Consider the following 22,094-nt stretch of genomic DNA (forward strand, 5'->3'; position numbering starts at 1 on the left):
TTCCATTTCTCTTAAATATTTGACTTGTTCCACAAATCTTCCTTGTACATTTATCTCAGAAGCTTAGCTGATATCTGGTTGCCCTGTGATTGAATTGTACGTATATTGTCTTAAACATTTATTTTCAGGGTGTAACAAATCTTGGCTGCAGACCACTGAATTTCAAGCTCAAAAACATGTATTTCAAATTATTTTTCCAATCCTACAGAAACTCAAAATGCTTTCTGCATGTTGAATATTCTAATACAACAGATGGATGTTACCTGCTTTAAATTTAAGGTTATATTAGGTTGCCAGTGCAAGTATTAATATGCAAGACAAATAGCTATCTATGGAGCTGACAAATTGCCTATTAATGATTAAAGAACTTCATTATGACTGACCACAAACAGATTCCAGAAATAGAAAGAATGTCAGCATTAATATGTAACCAAATGGAGTGAGTTTGCCTTGTTTGTGTAACAGTACTTGTTCTTTCAGAAGGCAACCCTTTTCCAAGTTTACTTGTAATCATGTACATGTGTATGAAGGTGATGGGGCTACTCAACTATAAAAAGCAGCTCCAGCAACTTGTTCTCTGAAATCTGTTCCAAATTGCAGGGAGAAGCAGGTTTAGGCTGTGCTCCTGTAGTTTAGGAGGGAAGGATTTTTCCTTTTTTGCAGAAGCATTGTTCCCCACCCCCACTCCCATCTCAGATTCCTTTACCGCATTTTTAGTGGATTATGGTGACTGATGCCATGGCAGTTGGATTAGTCGTTGCACCAATGGGATGGATCCTGATGCTGGCAGCCACAGTGACACCACAATGGCGTGAGTTTGCTCGAAGACCTGGCTTCCCTCAAGATGTCTCCTTCAGCGATGGCCTCTGGGAAGGCTGTGTGGAGGAAACCAGCACTCAAGACAAGATATGCCAACCTATCGCAGAAGAGTTGGCAGTCTCCTGGCCCATTCAGCTGGTGAGGGCCCTGACCATCCTCTCGGTGCTTCTCGGCTTCCTGAGTTATGTTCTAAGCCACGTGGGGGCACGCTGGTGGGCTGAACAGCCCAACAACAATCTTGCAGGACTGTCTGGGCTCTTGCTGCTGCTGTCTGGCATCTTGTACCTTTGTGCAACTTCCTATATGGCTTACAGAGTCCTGGCTGATATTAGAAACGCACAGATTCCAGCTGAGGACAAGTACCATCCTGGAGCATGCCTGTATCTTGGGTGGAGTGGAGGAGCAACAGAGGCCTTTGCTGGGGTGTGCCTGGCCACCAGTTTCCATGGAGAAAATGACAACAACTTAAGGAATCTACCTGCACCCTACAACATCAGTTATTAAGAAATGGAAGGTCTTTCGGGGCAACTGGTTGGAACAGGAGCAACAGCAAGATGAATTGGCAGGTCTTCTGATTCAATCATGTGAGCACTATCAGTATGTGACAAGATAACTTCTTCCCCAAATAGTTGTACTAACAGGTAGCAGTCTGGGAAAAGTCAGGTTTAGTGTCCTTCCTTATAGATGGCAATCTTCTATTTGAAGACATCTGATGGGCTGTTAACTCCCAGTAGCCTTAGCCAGCATCATGGAGATGAGCAATGGCAGGAGAAGCACCATCTCCTCCCCACCCACCTCCACTGTTGGTTACCATGAGGGCTGCACTGAAGCTCAGCGGGAATGGAGAAGCTGGAGAATCCCTGTTACTCAAAGCCCTTCATGGCTCCACCACATCACTGCTTGCAATACTGCTAAGGGAAGGCAACTGTGCTTTGCACAACGCTGTGCATTGTTCAGAAATAATCCCACGGCATTTAGTAGGCTTACTCTGAAGTAAGTGTGCACAGGGCTTCAGTCTGTCTTTTGATATAAGACCCAGTTGGTTGCTGCCAGAAGACGCTGAAGTAAAACAGAACTTTCTCTTGGTTACCTCCCACAGTTATCCAGACTTGGTTATTAATTGTAAAGTACACTGAAATTTGGGCTTGCCCCTTTTACCTCCACCCGTGTCGAGTGAATCTGATCTGTACCCCATCCCCAAAGATCTGCTTGAAAACTGAATTTGGCTTTCAGACCAAAAGAAGTTGGACACTGCTCTTTTAACAGATCCTTTCCATGTGTTGCTTTTATGATTGCTTGCTAATATTCTGCAAGTCATTTGCTGTGTTCTTTGAAAGAGAAAACTTGGACCAGAGTGCATTAAATAAAATGCCTCGGTTGTTGTGAGAACCAACGGCCTGCCAAAAGTCCGTAGTGATAAGTAGCAACAATGGTGTAAAGCTATTCTTTCTGACTTCCCCTTCCAGTGCTTCCTAAAAAATAGCGTTTTTTGTGCTGAATAACTTCTGTATTCTCAAAACAGGAACCAGTCCAGTGTCCAAGAAAAAAATGCTCTGCTTAGACACTTTTCTGGCATTGCAGTGCTGCATTTGACCGCAAACATTCCTTCCTAGTTACTCATTGAAGGGTGGAGGCAGGAAAAGTGTGTCTATGTACTAATTATTGATGAGTGGGAAGTTTAAATAGCTTCTTTCCAAAATAAACATAAAATCACAAGGGCAGCAGCTTTCAGCCTTCCAGCTGTTTTGCCTACAACTCCCATCAACCCTTGCCAGAATATCGGTGCTAAGTGATCATGGGATCGACGTATAAGCCCAAATATTTGCAGCCACGAGTTGGCTGCATAAAGAAGCTTTGTTCTCTGAAGAGCTGTAAGGTTAAAAAATAGAGAATGTAGAGTGGACAGAATGTCTCTGAATTGCCTGTCAACAACACCTGGACAAAAGGTGTACAGCTCACCTGCCAGGTGGCATATCATTTCTATTTAAATTATACTCGTTATTTCTAGATATGTAGATAATGAGTCTCTGAAATGAGCTTAACTGTCAAAATGGATCGCTTTGTTATTCCAGATTCTTGATTATAGCTTGACAGTCATTTTATTTTGTGACTGGATAATTTCCAAGCTGTCATTTTGAAGACAACTATAAAGTAATGTGTTTGGCAGATCTGCAAGTATATTTTTAAAAACCTGTAGTAACCATTTATTAGTAAAAATAGTAAACATCATATGTTTACATGTTGATTATGCTTCTGTTAACCAAACCTCATACCCAGCAAAAACTGTTGTCATAGAACATTTTAAAACTTCTGATTTGCTATTATGTCTTTTTAGTTTTTAAATACACCTGAGGAAGAGTTTCAACTTGAAACGTGTTGGGGTACTGCTTTTTTCAAAGAGCACTGAAAGGAAAGGAAGCTGTTGCAAGCCACATTTGAATCTTTCGTCTAGAATGTGCGATTAACCGCGGAGTGCTTCCTTGGGTTTCTTTTTGCACTGTCAGAATGTCTCTGTATAAAAATATAATAAAAATGCCCACTATGCAAACAAACCAAGCACCTTTCTCCCCCAGTTTGACAGTGGGTTCTTCATTATTCAGCCAGTGCTGAAGGGACCTCTGGAGCCTGTGGTTTAGAGTGGGGTAGAATCCAGGGAACTGGGCCCAAACACAGCAGGGCTGGCATGCTATTTTCTGAAGCGGGTGAAGCAGTACAGGGTACCATCAAAAGAGAACGGCCTCTGTAAATCCACAATCAGTGAACTGCACCGCTGCCTTTTAATCCCACAGTCTGTATATGCTGCCCACAGAGTTTATGGAGCTGCAGCTGCCTCCTCCGGCTTGATGCCTGAGACAGCACCTGTTCTTGTGCCATTCTCTTGGCTGAGCTTCCTGGCCCACCACACCTGGATTTCTTGGTACAACTCCTGATGACAGTCCTTCCAGTGCCTGAATTTCTCAGATGTCAGTTCAGAATCTGTGAGGATAATATCAAGTAGCTGGAGCTCAGCTGTTTTTGCCTAGAGAAGGGAGGAAATGTTCCGTCTTTAATGCTGATGCAATATTTGCTTTCATAAAAGGCCATCCAATCCCAGAATAGCAAGAATCACCAAGACTCCAGCTGAGCCTCCTTAGAAAGATACCTCTCTTGCCCCTTGCCTACAGATTTTTCTGAAGGTATTTTCTGTGTTGAGCAAAAAGTCCAAATGGCATCCCCCAAAATTGGATAAAGAAGCTACTTATCAACAAAACTGCTGCATCCTTAAAGTGGTATTTATTTACTTAGTTACCTTTATACACTACTCAGTAGCCAAAGCTGCCTGGGCTGTTCACAAAAGGCCATGGTGTAGGTGCCAGGTGTGCCTCAGCTGGGGTGTACCACCACCGAACAGGCCCGGCACTTAGTAGCTCCCTGCCTCGTTTTGGGGCACCAGAGGAGAGCCTCTGAATATGGACTTAGGGTCTGTGCAGGTACAGATGGGAGGAGTCAATACCTCAGATACCCTGGCCCCAAGTCATTCAGGACTTTCAGAATTAATACTAGCCCTTTGAACAGATTGGAAGCCAGTACAGTGCTTTGGTGTACCACTGTTAACCATCCCAGGCAGGCCATCTACCTCCACACTATTGTCGGGTTGACCCTGGTTCTACATATAGACCTATATACAGACTGTACTTCTTCACTGAAGCCCGCTAAGGATCCAGCGAGAGGATCCAGCATGGAATGAGATGGCTTCCTCTGAGAGCCAACAAGCTGCATAGCAGTTAGAACAGGAATGGGGAACTTCTCGCCTTCCAGATGGTTGGACCTTACAGCTCCTAACTTTCTGCACCATTGACTATGTGACTAAAGCTGAGAAGAACTGCAGGCCAAAACATCTGGGAGACGTGCTTCCCATGCTTTGATTAGAGTGTGGTGCTATGATCGGAAGAGCCCCGTTTTAAACCCACTGGGTGAGCTTGAGACAGTCACAAAGTCTCAGCCTAACCTCCTTCACTGGATTGTTGGGAGCATAAAACTTGCTGGGAGAAGCATGTACGCCACCATCTTTGGGGGAAGGTAGAATGCCATGTATTAAAAATTCAGCAAATGGCATATATGAAAAATTTGCCTGAGCATCTGCATTTTAGAGGTTGCATCCAATGATAGTCCTATGGGCAGACCCACTGAATTGAATGGGGCTTAAGTCAGACTAACATAACATATTAGAACCCTATGGCACAAAGAAAACTGGCATGGAAATTAACAGTGACCATCATATCAATTCCAACATTTGCTCTAAGTACTTCTGTACCTCAAGAAGTAAAAGCTTTTTTTTGTAAAAAAAAAAAAAAAGGTGCCGGAACTCATGTCTTGGAGTCACACTTTTACAGTAAAAAAGATTTTCAATTCACCAACTTTTTTTGAAATAAAGAACTTATTTACCTTTTGCACGTAGGCAGTCACTCTACACACACATAAACATAACGGTTGCCGCCGGCAGTAAGCACTCAGTGCACAACCACACACACCAATCCCAAGTCGAGCAGCACCCTCACAAGCAGCGCCAACACACAAGCAGCACACAAGATTCAAAGTCACTTCGTAAAATCCATTGGAAAAATCCGTCAAAAAAAGGTGCCGGAACGCCGTTCCGGTGCGTTCTATGCCAAAAAATGCCCTGCTCAAGGCTGTGATACGGTTGGATGCTTGGCCCAGTCCATCCCATGCTCCCTTGCTCTGACTTGGAAAACCAAGAAGCTAAGAAAGGAGAAGGCTCCCAAAAACAAAAGTCTACTCAGTGCAAAGTTAACACCTGCCTTAAGTGTGCTTTGAAGGGTCCGGATAAGATGCACCTTCTCGTTGATCTCCGGGTTTTTGTTGCGCTTGATGAAGGATTTCCGATAGTATTCACGGGTGAACACCTGCTGCTTCCCAATGAAAGAGACCCCACCTAGTTTCAGACACTTGAACAGCGACTCAAGTTCTTCTCCTGCAGAATCTTGAGACACAAATTGGGAAACCACAAGCTAAGTGGACAGGAAGAGCTTTCCGGACCAAGTGGGAAAATGAGCTACAAGCAATCTGCTGACTGCAATTGTTCCTACAGCATCAACTATATATAGCCCTCAAGTATAAAATCTGGTCACTAGAGCAGAATGTTGCGACTTTAAAAATAAATTCATTTTTTAAATAGTTATTCTAGTCCCTGTATAAGCAGGAAAAAACTGCATGTAGGTTGTTTTGCAAAAGGTTTAAGCAACTAGTAAGGAATCTGGATGGATCTTCATTAAATCAGATGGGCAGGATGCCCTTTTGCACAGAACTAGTCCCGGCTTCCGTATTCAGCCCCCCCTGATCAAGTTCAAGCCTACATTTAGTGAAAAAAGTTCTATTCACTCAAAGAGCAGCACAGATGGATGGAGGTGATCAGGAGCACAACAGGAGGCTGAAATCTACCTGATTCCCATGCCGATGTCCCAAATGTATGGAGCCTTCCTGAAACAGCAATTTACTTTGTAAAAACCACGTACATAATTGCTAATAGTGTCTTATCTAGTTTGGCCCATGGTCTGCAGTCAAATTAGCAAGCCAATAGCATGAGTGAAGGAGACCTGGAAAGAAAAGAGTGGTGGTTTTTTTTGGGGGGGGGTGCGGGGAAGAGATCTCCAACTTGCATTTAATATTTTACATCAGAAGGATGCCACAGGGTGGGCAAAGGAAAAAGTCGACGGGGATTTCCAATTCCCAATTGTTTAATTCTTTCTCAATTTAGTTCCAAGGAGCTCTGCTCAGTTGTAATTCAGAGGCAGATCTGTATTTATACGTGTAGGTCAATCCAGCATACATCTCATAGGCATTGGCTCCAGCCCAGTTGGAGGACCTTGGGGCTCTAAAAAAAACAAAGGCTTCAAGGCTGAAGTCCCTCAGGTGCGTGCCTGGCTTGTCTCCATGTCAGTCTCTCAACCTTATGCATTACTCCACTCCACTACTTTGGTTCATTTCTCTACCCATACCTGCTCAGGAATGCCAATCACATAAAGAAGACCCAAGCTGAACTTTCAAAATCCATCCCATGCAACAAAAATGGAATGGCAATTCAAAAAACTTAGATTTCAGACTCCCTGACTGTCAAACGCCGAGGGATTGCAATTCGTTCTTCATGTGGCTCTATCTAGGTTAATACCTGGAAGTGCAGTCAAAGTAGAGCTTACCTGTTGAAGAGGGAGATGCCGTGCTCTCATCCATGTTGGGTTGGGGGAGGGGGCTAGACAGGGGGCTCCCACCTGGGGAGTCATTATTCCTAGTGGCACCTGTTAATAGTAGATCTTTCTCCAACTCCCTTCGCTTTGGCTGCAAGAAAATAAGAGTTTACTGTAGGTACATGAAGAGCAGCATAGGGGGACTAACTCAGAAAGAAATATAATATGGGGTGTTCCGCTTAGCAACATGTCTTTGGGTGCACTCAGTGGCATCTCACTACAACAGGGAGTAGGTGGCCTTTTTCAGCCAAGAACCACATTCCCCCGTGTAAGAATTTACAGAGGAGTAGCCAGCATAGTCTGTTACAGCAAAACCAGCAGAGCAACCTGTGGCCCCATAAATCTGGCTGATTTACTTATTTCTATACTGCCCAATATCTGGAGCTTTCTATGGGAAACGGCAGACTGGGTTAGCTGGGCCTTTTCTCTGATGCAGCTGAGTATTCATGTGCTCAGAAGAACTGTTTGCCTGTAATGAGGCTGTGTGTCCCTCCACTCACCCTGGCACCCCTCCCTCCTGCCCCCCTTGTCTTTGCTATAAAATGAAAACATTTTTCAAAGAGACCCTCACCAGATCAGCACTGTGCCTGGGAGAGTCATCCTCAGGATCCTCTGCTTCTGTTTCACTGTAGCAGTCTGCAGGAAATGAAGCACAAACCACAAGGTCAGAGTGGAAAACCCAAAACAGGAAGTGCTGTGTTGCCTCCTGTCCGAAGCCAATATTCCATTACCTTCCACAGCCTAGCGCCCTTCAGAGGTTAGACAACAGTTCTCATTATCCCCATCCAACAGGGTCAACAGCTGTACTGGCTAGAGATGATGGGAGCTTCAGTTTGATACATCTGGAGGACCCCAAGGAGGGAAGGCGGCATTAGACTGCATCCTACAAGGTCCAGTTCCAGATGTAAATGTTTTCTTCACTCTCCTGGGAGTGGCCATTGGCAAGGAGTTACGGAGGGAAGCAACCCACTAGTTGCACCATGTCTTCAGACTGTTAGTGCCCGTCTCTTCCTGTAAATGATGGGGCAGCTCTGCTCCTCCACCTCTGCTTAGCATCCTGGCAGAATGGATGCTGCTAAGTGATGGACGGGTACTGTTCGACTGCTCAGTGGTCGGTCTGTCTCCTGGGAGCTCTGCCTGCAGAAAGTCCACATCCAGTCCCTGCCACCTCCACAGAAAGCTTGGAAGGAAGTTTGCCTGAAAGCTGGCAGAGCTGCTGCATGCGACTTTCTGAGCCGTTCTTTGCTGCTTTCACCAAGAGGCTCTTCTGCGGCTTCACCATGGCTTCCTGTGTCATCTGGGTTCACTAAGCCACAGGGAAATTTCCACCGCAGGGGAAGCTAGTAACCAGCACCACCTTGAGAAGCAAAGGTGGTTCAGGTGGCAAGCTAACCCCCCCCCCCCCACTTGTGGCTTGGCATGTCATAAAAATTCAGCCAATGAGCCTATCCTGTGTCCATGTCCCAGTGGTGGGGTACCCTCTCCCTGTTCCTGTCTCCCCCCACCCCCGCCCCAGGGCTGCTTGCTGGCCAGCAGATTTTAGGTACTTCCAAAATTTGCAGGTGGTTTTAATTTTTAATACATCTGATTCTGCTGCTTCTGCTTTTACCTTTCTTCCAAGCTTTGCTGCTATTTCAGGATATAGCTTCATGAATTCTGTACATTATAATGAGTTTGGTTTCAGGTAAGAACCCACCTTCTTGCCTGTGTGGAACATTCTGATGAACTGGAGTGTATTTCATCATTGAAGTAATCAAACGACTGACCCACCTGTACGGAGAAACAGACTGACTGAGATGCTCTGGTTCCCAGACTGCTACCCACATGTTGCCCACCCTGGTGCATTCTGACTTTGTTTCCCCCAGAATTGTGCTTTCGGGATCTGATGGAGAAAACCAGTTGCTCAGGGATTTGCTGGCTCAGACTGCCAATAATGCCAAACGTCTGGTAAACCCAGGCCACAATTGGAATAGGGCTTTCTTCCTCTGACATCAGGACCCTCCCCAATTACATGTGGGTCTTCAGGGAAGCATTTCTGCTGAATGCTGCCTTTGAGTGCCGCAGAAGGCTTTGCTTTTGGTAGAAAGATGGGGCATGAATCAAACCAAGAAACAGCCAGCGAAGTCTTGGGAGTCACTTGTGGGAGACACAGGGTTCCCTCCTGGTGTCAGGCAGGTGGGCTGGGACAGAGTCAGCTTGCTCAAACCTGTCCTTGGTGCTTACTCACATGCTCAGGTCAGCCAGAGTTTCTGTTGCAAAGATGAAGGGCTTGTACTTCTCATGTGTGAGCTGAAAAACGCTGAAGCAGAAGAGAAAGATGTTGATGATGATGATGAAAGGAACTACTGGCTTATCTCCTGCTTCGTTGCTGCTGCAAGGTCCTCCCATACCCAACAACAAAACTGTATTGCACACCATGGCTTCAAAATAAATAAATAAAATAATTAACTTCATCAAGGTACACACAGGCAAATAACTCCACTCTGGGTGCAAGGAAGAGGCCTAGAATTCTTGTGAGAATGAATGTGAAACTAATGACCAAAGGATGTGAGACATAATACCCACTGCCTTTTCAAGTGGTCGGTGTTTGCGTGCCTTCACATGCGCTGCCTGCCTCTCATATATTCTCTTTGTTATAAGTTTTTAAACGGGAAATCACAGCTGTGGCAAGCCGCCTTGAATACTGCCTCAGAAAGACACAGAGGGCAGGGGGTGGGCAGTAGAAATAAAAGTACATTCAAAATGCTGGACTATGCCGTGCTCATGTTCAGGCCTTAAATGGGCTCCAGACACTTATTTCTTCCTGGGAGGGGCCAGCGAAGGTCTCGGCCAGAGCGACCCACCAAAGGCCACAAGTACTCACTATTTCTTTTTCTGTTCTCGGGTGCTTTCCAGCCTATAAGCTGACACGTTGATTAGCCCCACAGCCTTCTCGTCCTGCAAGTGGGGAGGGGAAACAGAACAGAACAAAAAGTAGAGGATCTTTTCCTGCACAAGGCAGTTCAACTTGCAGTTGCTTGTATAGACAAGTTCTGGAATGTTCCACAGATTTGCGCAGCCAGAAGCAAAAAAACCAAGTTTTATTATGAACAGCATGCAGCTGTGAACCTATTGCAGGGTGACCTTGTGTCCTGCTGTACAGGGGACAGTCCTCCATCTGAAATGCTGCCCAGTTCAAGTCCACTTTGAAAATAAAAAGCTGTACGAAGGGAGAGCAGCCAGGCCTTGAAGTTGTCCAACATGTCACACTGGGAAAGCACTTCCCAGTACAGGGAAATGTCTCCCTATTTAAAAGATAGCAGTTATTTCTAAATCTGCCGCTATGCACACATGTCAGCACACACAAATCCGTGTCCATTTCTGTTATCTCTCTCTCTCTTTTAATGATGCATGTTGCCAATTGAGGAATGTGCAGGTTATAGTCTAACACATCCCAAGGGCACCAGGTTGCAGAAGGGTGCCATGAGGAATCTCTTTGAAGTGCCAATGCTTAGATTTACTCTGCTGCAACAAAACCACCCTACCAATCTTAAGCTTTGCTGTACCGTAACTTTATGCACCATGCTGGGAACAATTGACGGCAGGAGGAGAAGGGGACAGCAAGGGTGCGGTGGCTAGATGGAAGGACTGGGGCAGTGGGTGCGAGCTTGGGCGGACTCCGAGGGATGGTGGAGGACAGGAGAGACTGGAGGAATGTTGTCCGTGGGTTCGCGATGGGTCGGATGCGACTTTGCTGCTAACAACAACTTTACGGACAGCAGACAATCTTTCACACCGAGGATGCACTCACATTGGGGTTGCTGTACCAGTAGAGGGTCTGTCCTTTCAGCACAAACCAGAACCGCTTCCATTTCTGGGCCATGAAGCCCACATGGTCTTTCTTCTTCAGGAGCCAGCCGTCGCAGTCCACCTGGCCCAGTTCTTGGCAGGAGATGCGCCGTCGGCTTAGCCTGGTAGACATTCCTTTTCACAAGCAAAAGTGAGCAGGGAGGGAATCACTCGGCACGCACATCACAATTCAGTGCAAGACAAGCTGACAATAGCCCCGCAACACACAAGCACTGCTTTGGCTTGGCTTGGTTACATTCTTGCTGACTTTGAGAGGAATGTGTAGACATGCCAAGCACAACCCACAGTGAGGTTGACACACACAATAGAATGAGGCATGTGGGATCCACAGTGTTGAATTCCTCCCCATTCAGGACTTCAGATGCTACATTCTCTTCCCTCCTCACCCATTTTGTGTTTGCAAGTGTTGCAGAAATCCATGTCCTTTTAAAATTTAAAATACAAATATACAATATTAAACATACAATTGAAATTAATCAATTGTACTTTTAACAATATTTTTTTTCTTTTTGTTCTTTTTTATGATGTGTAAGCAGCTTCTCTACTGTATACGGCTTTAACAGAGACAAAAGTTGTAATACGATGCATGTTTAGAGAGGGAAAAGTCCCACAATTCCCAGCAGTGCTGGCTGGGGAATGCTGGGAATTGTGGGACCTGTCTTTCTCTAAAAATGCACAGGATTGCATGCAAAATCTTCAGACTTACCTCCTTGCCAGGTATGAACGGACTCCACTCACCTTTTTGCTTTCGCCGATAGTCAACGCTACCCTGAAAGGATAAAAAAAGGGAGAAAAACAAATTGCCATAAATGTACGAGCAGGGCCTACAATGACTATTGCACTGTGGTGAGTCAGCCATGCTCTCCCAGGAGGCCCCCTGCAAACCCTCCCCTGCAGTTTTCCTTTCCCCCCACTCACTCCCCACATACAGCCCCCAGCCAGCATTCCCTCTCCATCAAGCAAGCCCTTTATAGAGTATGCCTGATTCAATATTTCTGTCTACCTTCCAAGACTTTTTAAAAAAGTTTTAGATACTTATTTGGCACTGCTCCTGCTAAATTAACTTGTTGGCTCAATGGATGCTTTTCCTGATGCTTTTGGAAACTGTGCCAAGCGCCTTTTTTTAGGACTGGAGATATAATGGGATGGCAGTGGGATGGAGATTCATCAAATCCATGGCCAAATCTAGCCTTCTAGTTCCCCAGAATGTCACATCCCCTTCCCAAGTCCCACCCTTGGATGGTGTGATGGTCTCCTGTCCTTTGTGCAGTTCCCCCACTCCCATTGCAAAAGCTTGAAATGCCTTCCTTATTTAGGCTAAAATAGGCTGCTATTTTGCTATTTTGGCCCCACCCCTTTTGCTGTAGTCCCCACCCACTATTAGAATGTGGCTCCCAAAATTGAATTCTGACCTTAGACTGAAAGAAATTCAGCACTTCTGATAAAAAGAAACATATAAACAAACATTCACCTCTTTGGAAGAGTCTGAAGAACCCAGACCCCTGCTTCCCCGGACAAATCCATTCCCTGGGCTTGAGGAGCCCTGTTGTCCGAGCTCCAACATACTGGGTTGGGTAGGAGTTGCAGCATCTGGGGACTTGTGCTCCTCAGAATCTGCTTCAAGGCCCTGCCCTTCAGGCATAGTTTCAGCCCCTAGGAGAATCAGACAGAAGCAAAGTAACCACTCATTTAATCTCAGTAAGTAATTTGCACTAGCAGGATCCCCAGACTGTGTGAATGTGTTTAGAGATGTGGCCATAGTCAGAGGCCCTGCTAGATCACTGCTCCTCATGATGGTAATGAGCCTCGCCATCCCTCTACCCAAGCTCATGTGCTCTGGGAGGGAAAGCATTTGCTTCCATTCGCAATGAACGAAAAAAAGCCAAGTTGGCTGAGAAACAAACCAACTTCAAACCATGGTTTATAAAACTGACTTGTGTAAGAAACCATAGATACAATTAACCATGGTTTAGGATTGAAGCATAATGCTAAATTGTGATTAATTGAAACTGGAAACTGAACTTCGGTTGTAGTTGTGGGGAATGGTGCACATGAGCATGGAATGATGCTGGACTGATTTACATCATGAGAAAGCATGATTTATCTTGACATCCAAGCATAGCCAGTCTCTGCAATGTACGAGATTTCAGGATGGGCCAGAAAGCAGTGAGAGGGGCATTGTATACCTATGCATTTCTGAGTGCACTACCAATGAACATGAAAGTTAGCAGATGAGACAGGATGGTTTACACAAGTTTCAGGGAAAAGGTGCCCAATATTCCTCCAAGTCTTGCCTAAGCTGGAGCAACGAGTGAGTAAGGAGACAGCCAGAATGTGGCAGAGTGGTCTGAGGACCACAGAGATCCAGGTTCAAATATCCCCTCCGTGTCAGAGGTCACAGATTAAACTTGAGCCAGTCATTCTCTCTCATCTTAACCCTACCTCACAGGATCGTTGTGAGGCTAGATGGGGAGGGAAAATATGTTAAGCTCTTGGGAGCAAAGAGGTAAGCATGTAATAAAATGAGAGCCAGGGCAGAGTAGTGGTGAGAGAGCTGGGCTGAGATTCTGGAGATCCAGATCCCCTGTCCCCACTCAGCCCCGATGCGCAGCACTTGCTTCTGGGCCAGAGGCTGATTCTGAGCCTTACCCAGCTCACAAGTCTGCTGTGAGGATAAAATGGAGAAGAAAAAGACTGTGAGCTGCCTTGAGTTTCTCGGAAGAAGGGAAAAGGCAGGATATAGGTATAACAAATCACACACAAAATTACATTTTTAAAAGCCCAGTGTGTCGCGTCAGCTGTGAAGCTCTCCAACTGACAAGGGGTGTGGCAGCACCGGGACTCACAAGGGCACTTTTAACGGAGCAGCGATGCTGACATCAGCAGCCGCCCGGCTCAAATTTCCGTTTCCTGTGAGATTGACCACAGTCCTTCCTGTAGCCAGAGGGAGAGGCCTTTTTCCAGCAACAACACGCTGCTCCTGTTTTATACAAAGTATTTGGATTGATCTGAATGGGACCAGCTTTCCAAAAAGCTGGGGAAGAGGAAGATGGCTACAAGCGGTTTTTGGGTAGGGGTCAATACCGCTCCTGAATGTTTGGACTCTCCTCCTGCAGTGCGGCTGTGGGAACTGCACTTCCAAATTCAACACTGCACCAGACATGCAACTTTCCAACGTCTTACCTGCTCCAAAACGGTGCTCTGCAAGCTCACAGGTGCTGCCAGCAGAATGCCGTGAATCTCTTCTTCGCTGCTCCTCTTCATCAGCAGGGAAATCGGACACCAAATCCTGGCCCCCCGTTAGCTCAGAAGTCATGCTGGGAGGACAGGGATGGGGAACAGAACACGACCTTTGGCTGGCTGGCTGGCTGGCTGGCTGGCTCTCACAGCTGCTGCATGTTTATCAGAAGGACACTTGCCAGATGTTGAGAAGCACCCCAGGGCTACGAGCGCACTTCCAGCCAACGCTGCTTAGACCACAAAACACCTGAACACAGGGGTCCCAGAGACAGCACTGGGGCTCTCGGCTCTCTTCCTGCTCATCCTCGGACCAGCACCCTTCCTCACCCACCCACCCACCCACCGCGCTTGAGCTCACACTCGGCCATGCCTCCCCGGAAGCATTCTCTCACCAGAGCCGCTCTGCACTTGCCCTTTCTCCAGACTTTGCTTCTTGCAAGCGGTAACAAAATAGGGAGGGGGGAGAAGCTTGTTGCATCTGCTCAAAGAGCCCATTTCCTTACCAGAAAGTAAGTGAATCCTGGCAAGTACTAGGATTTTGCTTGCTACTTGGCAAGAGGATGGAAACATGTAGAAATATGTGCTTTGGGGGCGGGGGTTTAAGCCAGGCCAGGCTTCTGCTTGAGCAACGGAATGGGGAAAGTCACCCACTTCTGCAGAGACACTCCATCCGCTCATTGAGTCCGGGAGCATCTCCTTTTCTGGGCAAGTTCCAACAGAGCCCTTTGAAGTTTCGCTCTCACTGGAAGCCTGAGTGGAGCGTGACATCATCACCCCCCCCCCACACACACACACGCACCGCACATTTTGCTTAACTCCCAAGCCAAGCCTCCTGGGCCAGCAATGGCAGCTGCCAGGCGGCGCTTGCCAGGCCCATGCGCTGCACGGAGGGCTCAGCTGGCCAGAGGCTCCTGGCCTTCCGCCTTGCCTCTTACGGCCTCCAATATGGGGGCAGTTGATCCAGTTTCACTGTCCACTCCTTGAAGGGCTGCCCTGCCCAGTTCCCTGTTCGAAGGAACCATCGGCACAGTTGGCGGGCAACATTTGGCACCTGGGCAGCAGACCGAGCAGGCAGGCACATGGCCCTGGACACAATCCCCAACCTGGTGGTGAGATGGGCAGCTTTGCACATGCAGCTGTCATGGCATCACTGCCCTCCTTGTGGTGACACACCCCTAACCCGGAGTGGCCACCTGCCCTTCAAGCAAGCATGCAGAGGAGCTCAGGAGGAGCAAAGTGGCCAGGAGGGGCCCACTTGCAGAGCAAAACACCTGAAGGGCGGCAACTCCAACCCTTGCCAAGCTGGCCAGTGGAGAGCTGGGGCCCGAGCCCAATGCCGAGCTAGTGGCCACCTCTCTCAGACCGCCCCCTGCCCCCGGTTCAGTGGCTGCTGCACTCAGTCTTGGACATTGCCATTAGCATCTGGGACATTCTGCTGTTAAAGCTTACTCCTCTGTGTATCCTATTTTCTGAGGAAAGTCCGCACTGCTCCTCCGAAACACTGCTATGTGTTGTGAGTCCCCTGTGCACGTCTTTCCACTTTCAGAGCAGGGAGGAAAGGGGCCGCGCCTTCCCAGCAGCCTTTCCTGGGATCCTGCCAGCGCCTGGACACGTCCAGCCAGGAAGTGGGGCTCTGGTGCATCTGGTCTCAGTCAGTGAGTCACCACGCAGGGGACTCTGGAGGGGCCACCAGGGCAATGAGAGCCAGTGTGGTGCAGTGGTTAAGAGCATGGGACTCCGGTGATCTGGGTTCGAGTCCCCGCTCGGCCATGGAGCCAACTGGGTGACTGTGGGCCAGTCACAGACTCTCAGCCCAACCTACCTCACAGGGTTGTTGTTGTGGGGATAAGATGGAGGAGGAGTATGATGTAAGCTGCCTTGAGCCCTTTGTAGGAAAAAGGCAGGATATAAATCGAAAAATAGATTACTAATAAATAAAAAAATCCCAACCAGTAGAGGAAAATGCAAAGGTCTTTTCCAGAGCGCAGCCCTTAACTGCTTTGGAAATGTCAAGTATGCACTCGTCATTTATTCAAGAAATTAAAAACATCCAGTGGTGGATCATGGGGTTTCTAGTGGGAAACTAAGTGGTGCAAGGCTAAATGTATCCCACTGTTGTTATACAGGGTAGGATAATATCCTGCATTTATACTGGGACGATGGAGTGGGCCTGGCATCAACAAACATTTGCGCAAACAAAGTCACATGCTGATTTTTTTCTTCACAAAAGTGTCTGATAAAACATTATGCTTCAACTGGTCTTCCTACAGCCCCTTCCGTTAATCTAGGAATACCGCCATGGTATTCCAAAAAAGCATTCGGCATTGTTGGAACACACGCCAGTGAATACAGTGCCATTAGCACTGTGTTGATGGGCAACTTGGCATCTGGAACCAGGTCAGCCCCACCCAAATCAAGCCCAATTCCTTGACGGAACCTTTCCCTAGCACAGAGCAAACCATTCCTCTCAGCATATTGAGAGCAGGAATATAAAATTCCCCATAATATCATACAGCTTCTCCAGCCCTATACCCTCCAACTATGTTGGACTACAACTCACATCATCCCCAGCTAGCAAGGCCATCAATCTGGGGATTGTAATCTAGCACATCTGGAGGGCACTAGGTTGTAGAAGCCTCTATAGCAACCCAACATCTCCCCAACCCTGGCCCTGAAAACAATGAAAACGGCCAAAGAGAAAGTTCTAACCTGGAAGATGGTGATGCAGAATGTGTTGCAAATTCATCACTCCTCGGGCTCAGGGACTCCAAAGCATCCGGAAATTGGTCCGGGGCCTGTGGAGCAGGCAGGGAAGTTCAGCATCCGTCACAGGGACAAGGCAATGCTTCTCTAGTGCTCATGCACACCGTTGAGGGGAGGTCCTCTGCTTTCCGTTGAGTCAGAATGAAACTCCAGGTAGTGCTATTAGTCACAGCCTTTATTTGGAAATGCGGGATGCTTAAGGAGTTTCTGGAGCAACTACTGTTTGTATTTATGTCATTTCATGAAGAAGATTTATTTGTAGACTGCTTTTCAGTTTTACCCAGATCTCAGAAAGATCCCAAAGAGGTGCACACAATACATTAAATGGCAAAGTAAAATTTAAAAAACTCAACTGATTAATACAATAAACAGGTAAAATATCTTGGCCTCTACGATTGAGTGCCACTGGCAGGAAAATGTCCAGGCAGACAACATGCCTTAAACCAGGAGTGGAAACTGTCCTCATTCACTGCAGGGAGATAATTCTACATTGTGGTGCCACAACACAGACGGCGGGCACACTGTTGCTGCAAAATTGCTGCCTGAGGCCACTGCCACACTCTGCCTCATGGCTGGCCGGCCTCAAGGCCAATAAGGCCCAACTGGAACAGGAAGCCCTTCCTGCCCAGAAACATCCAATGGCCAAGCTGGTGAGCGGAGCCACTCCAAGGCCAGAGGTAGAGGAGCGCCCACCTGCTGTTCAAGAGTCTACTGCCTTGGGCACAACGTTCCCAGCAGCTCCTGATGACCGTGCAGCTCTGGCAAGCAGTGGTCACACAGAATAGCTGACTTCTCGTGGCCCCGTCTCAAAGCGCAACCATCCTCCTTGCCAAAGAATCTGAGATTTGCCCCCCAACGTCTTTGCAAGGGTGGAAAGATGAAGTGCTCAAGACCCCTCCAGATGTATGTTCTGGGTTGTTCTGCACTTGCTTACCTGCTGCAGAGATGATCCAGGGGAACCGGGGGACCCTGAAAAAACAAGCGGGAGTTTCTTCAACACCAGAGTCACTCCACTTGCCGTCTCGAGTAGCTTCTTCACCAGATTCATCCGGGTCCAGCCTACCTGCACGATCGACAGATTGCCTTGCTGTTAAAAGTAGCTCAAACAAACACTGGCATTATTTGTTTTACAATTTCACAGGTTGTTTTAACACAACTTCCTGTGGGTTGTTTTACTATTTATGAAAGACCTGCCTGCTAGTGGCTTCAGTAGCATTTATTGATTTATGGCTCTTCTATACCATCATTTATTCCAAGAATCTCATGATAATTTACAAAGATTAAAACAACAAAACAGTTAAAACAATTAAAAACTCCACAGTGGCAGTATCCGATACAAAATAAGATAGCTAAAAATACTATCAACAATAAAAAAAAACTTTCCATGGTGGTTGGCTGGGGAAAAGTGGCTGTTTCAGGACTTTTTCCTGTCAAAACATGCATAGGACTGTGCCCTAAATCAATCAGTTACTAGATGAGATCTGCCAAACTCAGCCAGGGCCTTTGCTATAGCAAACTCAGCATCCTGGTTAATCCTGCCCATGGAGTCCAGTCTTCCAGTCAAGCAAGGAAGAAGCCCACACTTACCACCACTTGGTCATTGACCTGCACTATCTCGTCTCCTGGGAGGACCTTGCTGTAGCGTTCAACCGGGGACTGGAACAGAAAAGGAAAGCAAAGAGCCACAGGCAAGGTTAGGGCCAAGATTGCCCTTGTTTGGAGGAGAAGGAAGCCACATGGACGCACTCCCTGATCATAAAATCCAAGTAAGAAGCTTTCTGGACAGTGAAAGTCAAGATTGCAAGGTTGCTGCAGAGGGGATTAAGCATTAACTTAAGGCTCTGACCTTTTGGGTAATTCCAGTTCAGTGAAGAATGCCAGGGAGCGAAGGAGCTAGCGGGCTGAGTGCGGCGCAGGGGGAGCCCTGGCCAAGCTTGGCATGACGCACAGGCTGCGTCAGGGGTGAGCAACGCCTTCCTTCCAGCCTCGCTTAATGAAGGAAGATGAGCCCTCGCCCCTGAGATGGGCCATCTCACGTTTCGCAGGCTCATTGCAGAGCCATGAAGTCATCAAGGAGAGAGGGGTCCTATTTTGAAACCCCAGTTAATTATACCTTCTTTGCTAGGGGATGGGTCTGAGGGGAAGGACCAGAGCCACAAACAGCCCCCATAAACAATCACACGGTCGTCTCTGCCTCTCAACATACTCACTTCTGGAGCTGTTCCTGAGATGAAGTGAAGACAAGAGGGCGAGGACTTAATTTCAATGCCCTGAAGAGAGAAGATTTAGGAGAGACGGTCATCAAAGCAAGTGGTGAGGCCAGAGGTTACTCAAGGGACGTTTGGCTCCCTAAATCACCGCCTGGTCGCCGCAAACCTTGGAGAGGGACTCCAGGCAGCGCAGCACGTCACAGAGGTCCACCGCATGGCTAGTGGCAACAGAGGGTTTTGGGTCCGAGTTCCTGGCCTGCCAAATTCCCTCCATTAATATTTGGCAGGCACCATTTCAAAATCCAGGTGGCATACCTCTTCACTCAAGCTTTCCCTGAAGTGTGGCCCAGGTACATGTCCTGCCTTTGTTCATCGTGCAGTTGCTTTTATTCTGTGTTTGCACTATTGCAGGTTTTCTGCCATGCACCACTTCGGTGCTGTTTTTATGCTGAGCACAGCGCTGTGGCTGAACCAGAGCTTGCTGGAACGCAGTACCAGCACTTTTTAATTAGCAGGGGATGCTGCTGGCATGGGCCATTTCCCTCACATTTCCCCGTTCCTTCGGTGCTCAGCTGCAGTCTCCACAGCAACCGGGGGCCAGAGAAATGATTTCTCCAAGAAGGCATTGTTCCTTGTTGCAGTGCAGGGTACTGGGGGCAGCCTGGTCTTGCACAGGAGCTGAATGGGCACTGTCCAGTTAAGCTGCACTGGCTCCACAAAAGAACTGCTCCTAGAACCAGTTTGTCAATATGACTTGGTGTCTGCAGTTGTGGACTCCTCCAGGGGCTGTCAGGATGAGTGTCCTCACTTCACAATGTACTGGCATACCACTGGTTCAGCGACCTGTAAGGTTACCACCTGGGCAGATCTAAATTACAGCCCCTTCCATTAATCTGGGAACATCGTATTTCTGCAAAAGGCTTTTATCATTTTGAGGGCACACACAAGTGAATAATTTCAATGAATAATTGAAACTAGTGAATAATTTCAATGTTTTCAATAGCACTGTGTTGAAATCATGATTTTGGGAGAAGCAGGAGGAGTCTGAAAGGTGACCTGTGCAGAGAATGTGACTCTTTTAAAAAAGGGGGTTTTTCCCCAGGTGTAAATGAGTGAACATCAGTGCGTGCATGTTTAAAGAAATAAAAAAGGAAAACCATGGGCAGTGCTTCTCCCCCCTCAAAAAAATCATAGAGGAGGAAAGGGGGTGGATGGATGGGCTATGGTGCTGCCACAGACCTCCCACCTCCCATAGGGTGAAGCCAGAGGTGTTCGTACCCCCATTCCCCTCAAAAGCGATCCCGAAAAGCAAGTGTGGCCCCATTCCTGTGCTGACTTTCGCAACAGCAAATGCCCCTGAAGATGAGTAAACATGCATCTGCAAGCTTGCAAAGACACTGCCAACTTTATGCTTTCCGAAGCCAGAGGAGGGGCGGGAGGGGCACAGGAGCCAGGAAAGCGGGCGAAGGATCTCTGCAGCATTGCTGCTATTTAGTCAAGGCCCCAGTTTCTCACTGCCTTTCTCCGCGAAGCAGGGAAGCCACTCCTGCTGGCCTCAGCACAGGGCCGCGAGTTTAGCACTCTCTGTTGCACACCTGCACACGGAAAGCCCAGCTTCTAAACAATTGAGCCATGATAAAACTGGGCACGAGGAGGACAGTTTGGGTGCGGACCACATGAAATGCCAGTGAATCAGGCAGTGTAACTCATGCCGAGTGCAGAGCCAGCCCTGGTGAATATTTACCTGGAAGGGTGAGTACACAGGGAGCAACCTGCAGCCCACCGTCATGTGCCCTTCTGCAGGTGGCCCGTCCAGGCCGCTAGCAAGGGCAACCCAGTTCATTCCCCTCTGCCCCAGCCAAAAAGGAGAGCACAGGCTCACCAGGGTGTCTTCTGGCCCCGCTGGGACCAGCTCCACCGCCTCCAAGAGGGCAGTTTGATCGAGGAGATGAGCCGGGCTGGAAGTCAGAATCTGCTCACAGATGCCTGAGATGCGTCGTCCCTGCGGGATGCCAAGAGGGGAAGCGCTGCCTTTAAAATTGGGCCATGCACCATCAGGGAGAGAGAAGTGCAAACGGGGGCACAAGATGCTCCCAGTCACTTCCCTCCCCTCTGATTGGTAGGTATTTGCTGAACAGGCCAGGAGGCACATTATGGGTCTGCCCCATCTTTTCCCAGGTAAGGGGCTGCAGTGGAGGGATGGGGAGGAACAGTGCAAGCCACTGGGGACCAGGGCAGTGAGAAGGCAGTCATGTGGCCCAAGGGCTCCTGACAGCCAGGAGCCAGCAAAGGGACAGATCCACGTGGCTGTCTGAAAAGGGCTTACGGGCTCCAGATTGCCCAAATTGGGATGAAAGGAACATTGGACAAAAAGAAAAGACAGGTAGACAGCAGCCCAGTCAAGATCCCACCTGGGGTGCCTCCCCTCCTGCACTGGATCCATAGAGCACAGTACTTACGATCCACAAAATCCGATCCTCCCTCTCGAACGCAGGGCAGTCCTGCCAGAAAGAACACAGAGAAAGCCATTGCAAGTGAGGCCATTGCAGGATCCATCAAACTGGCCCAGAGACAGTTAGGGACAGAGTTATAATGATTTAGCAATCATTTATCAGGCTAAGCGGCTGGTTACCTTCCTGACTTCACCAGCAACCAGAGCAAGGAGCTCATCTGCACTTGTGTAGGATGGATTTTCTGCCAATTTAACCTTCTCTTTTTGCATAACTTGCTGTTTTGCCCTGTGCAAGCTGCTTTCCCCCAGCAACAAACATTCAAACAGATGCCTGTGTTTGCTTGTTTTCCCTCTTCCCTCTTCATTGCGTTTTCCTTTTGTGACATGCCTCTTAGATGATGATGATGATGATGATGATGATGATGATGATTACATTTCTATGCCGCCCCTTGCCGAAGCCTCGGGGCGGCTTACAACACAATAAAATACATTGAAATACAATAGCTCTGTGCAAGGAAC

At 47.8% G+C, this 22,094-nt stretch overlaps 1 protein-coding gene across 1 annotated transcript in view; it reads right to left on the reverse strand.

Moving 5' to 3' along the window:
* Nucleotides 1-2,988: 2,988 nt before the first annotated feature.
* CNKSR1 (connector enhancer of kinase suppressor of Ras 1) overlaps nt 2,989-22,094 on the reverse strand; it is a 28,944-nt gene continuing 9,838 nt past the window's right edge. The window contains exons 7-23 of the mRNA XM_044435285.1: nt 21,583-21,624; nt 21,006-21,125; nt 19,124-19,183; nt 18,501-18,569; nt 17,848-17,976; nt 16,860-16,945; nt 14,094-14,227; nt 12,382-12,563; nt 11,649-11,679; nt 10,852-11,024; nt 9,925-9,998; nt 9,289-9,360; nt 8,758-8,831; nt 7,633-7,697; nt 7,014-7,152; nt 5,619-5,800; nt 2,989-3,838 (exon numbers count right to left, since the gene is read on the reverse strand). Coding sequence (XP_044291220.1) covers nt 3,632-3,838; nt 5,619-5,800; nt 7,014-7,152; nt 7,633-7,697; nt 8,758-8,831; nt 9,289-9,360; nt 9,925-9,998; nt 10,852-11,024; nt 11,649-11,679; nt 12,382-12,563; nt 14,094-14,227; nt 16,860-16,945; nt 17,848-17,976; nt 18,501-18,569; nt 19,124-19,183; nt 21,006-21,125; nt 21,583-21,624 — 1,839 coding nt within the window. The 3' untranslated portion in view covers nt 2,989-3,631. The remainder of the gene's footprint in view (nt 3,839-5,618; nt 5,801-7,013; nt 7,153-7,632; nt 7,698-8,757; nt 8,832-9,288; nt 9,361-9,924; nt 9,999-10,851; nt 11,025-11,648; nt 11,680-12,381; nt 12,564-14,093; nt 14,228-16,859; nt 16,946-17,847; nt 17,977-18,500; nt 18,570-19,123; nt 19,184-21,005; nt 21,126-21,582; nt 21,625-22,094) is intronic.

Source organism: Varanus komodoensis, unplaced genomic scaffold, assembly GCF_004798865.1.
Source record: "Varanus komodoensis strain SLA01 unplaced genomic scaffold, ASM479886v1 scaffold29_1, whole genome shotgun sequence".
Classification (NCBI taxonomy): domain Eukaryota; kingdom Metazoa; phylum Chordata; class Lepidosauria; order Squamata; family Varanidae; genus Varanus; species Varanus komodoensis.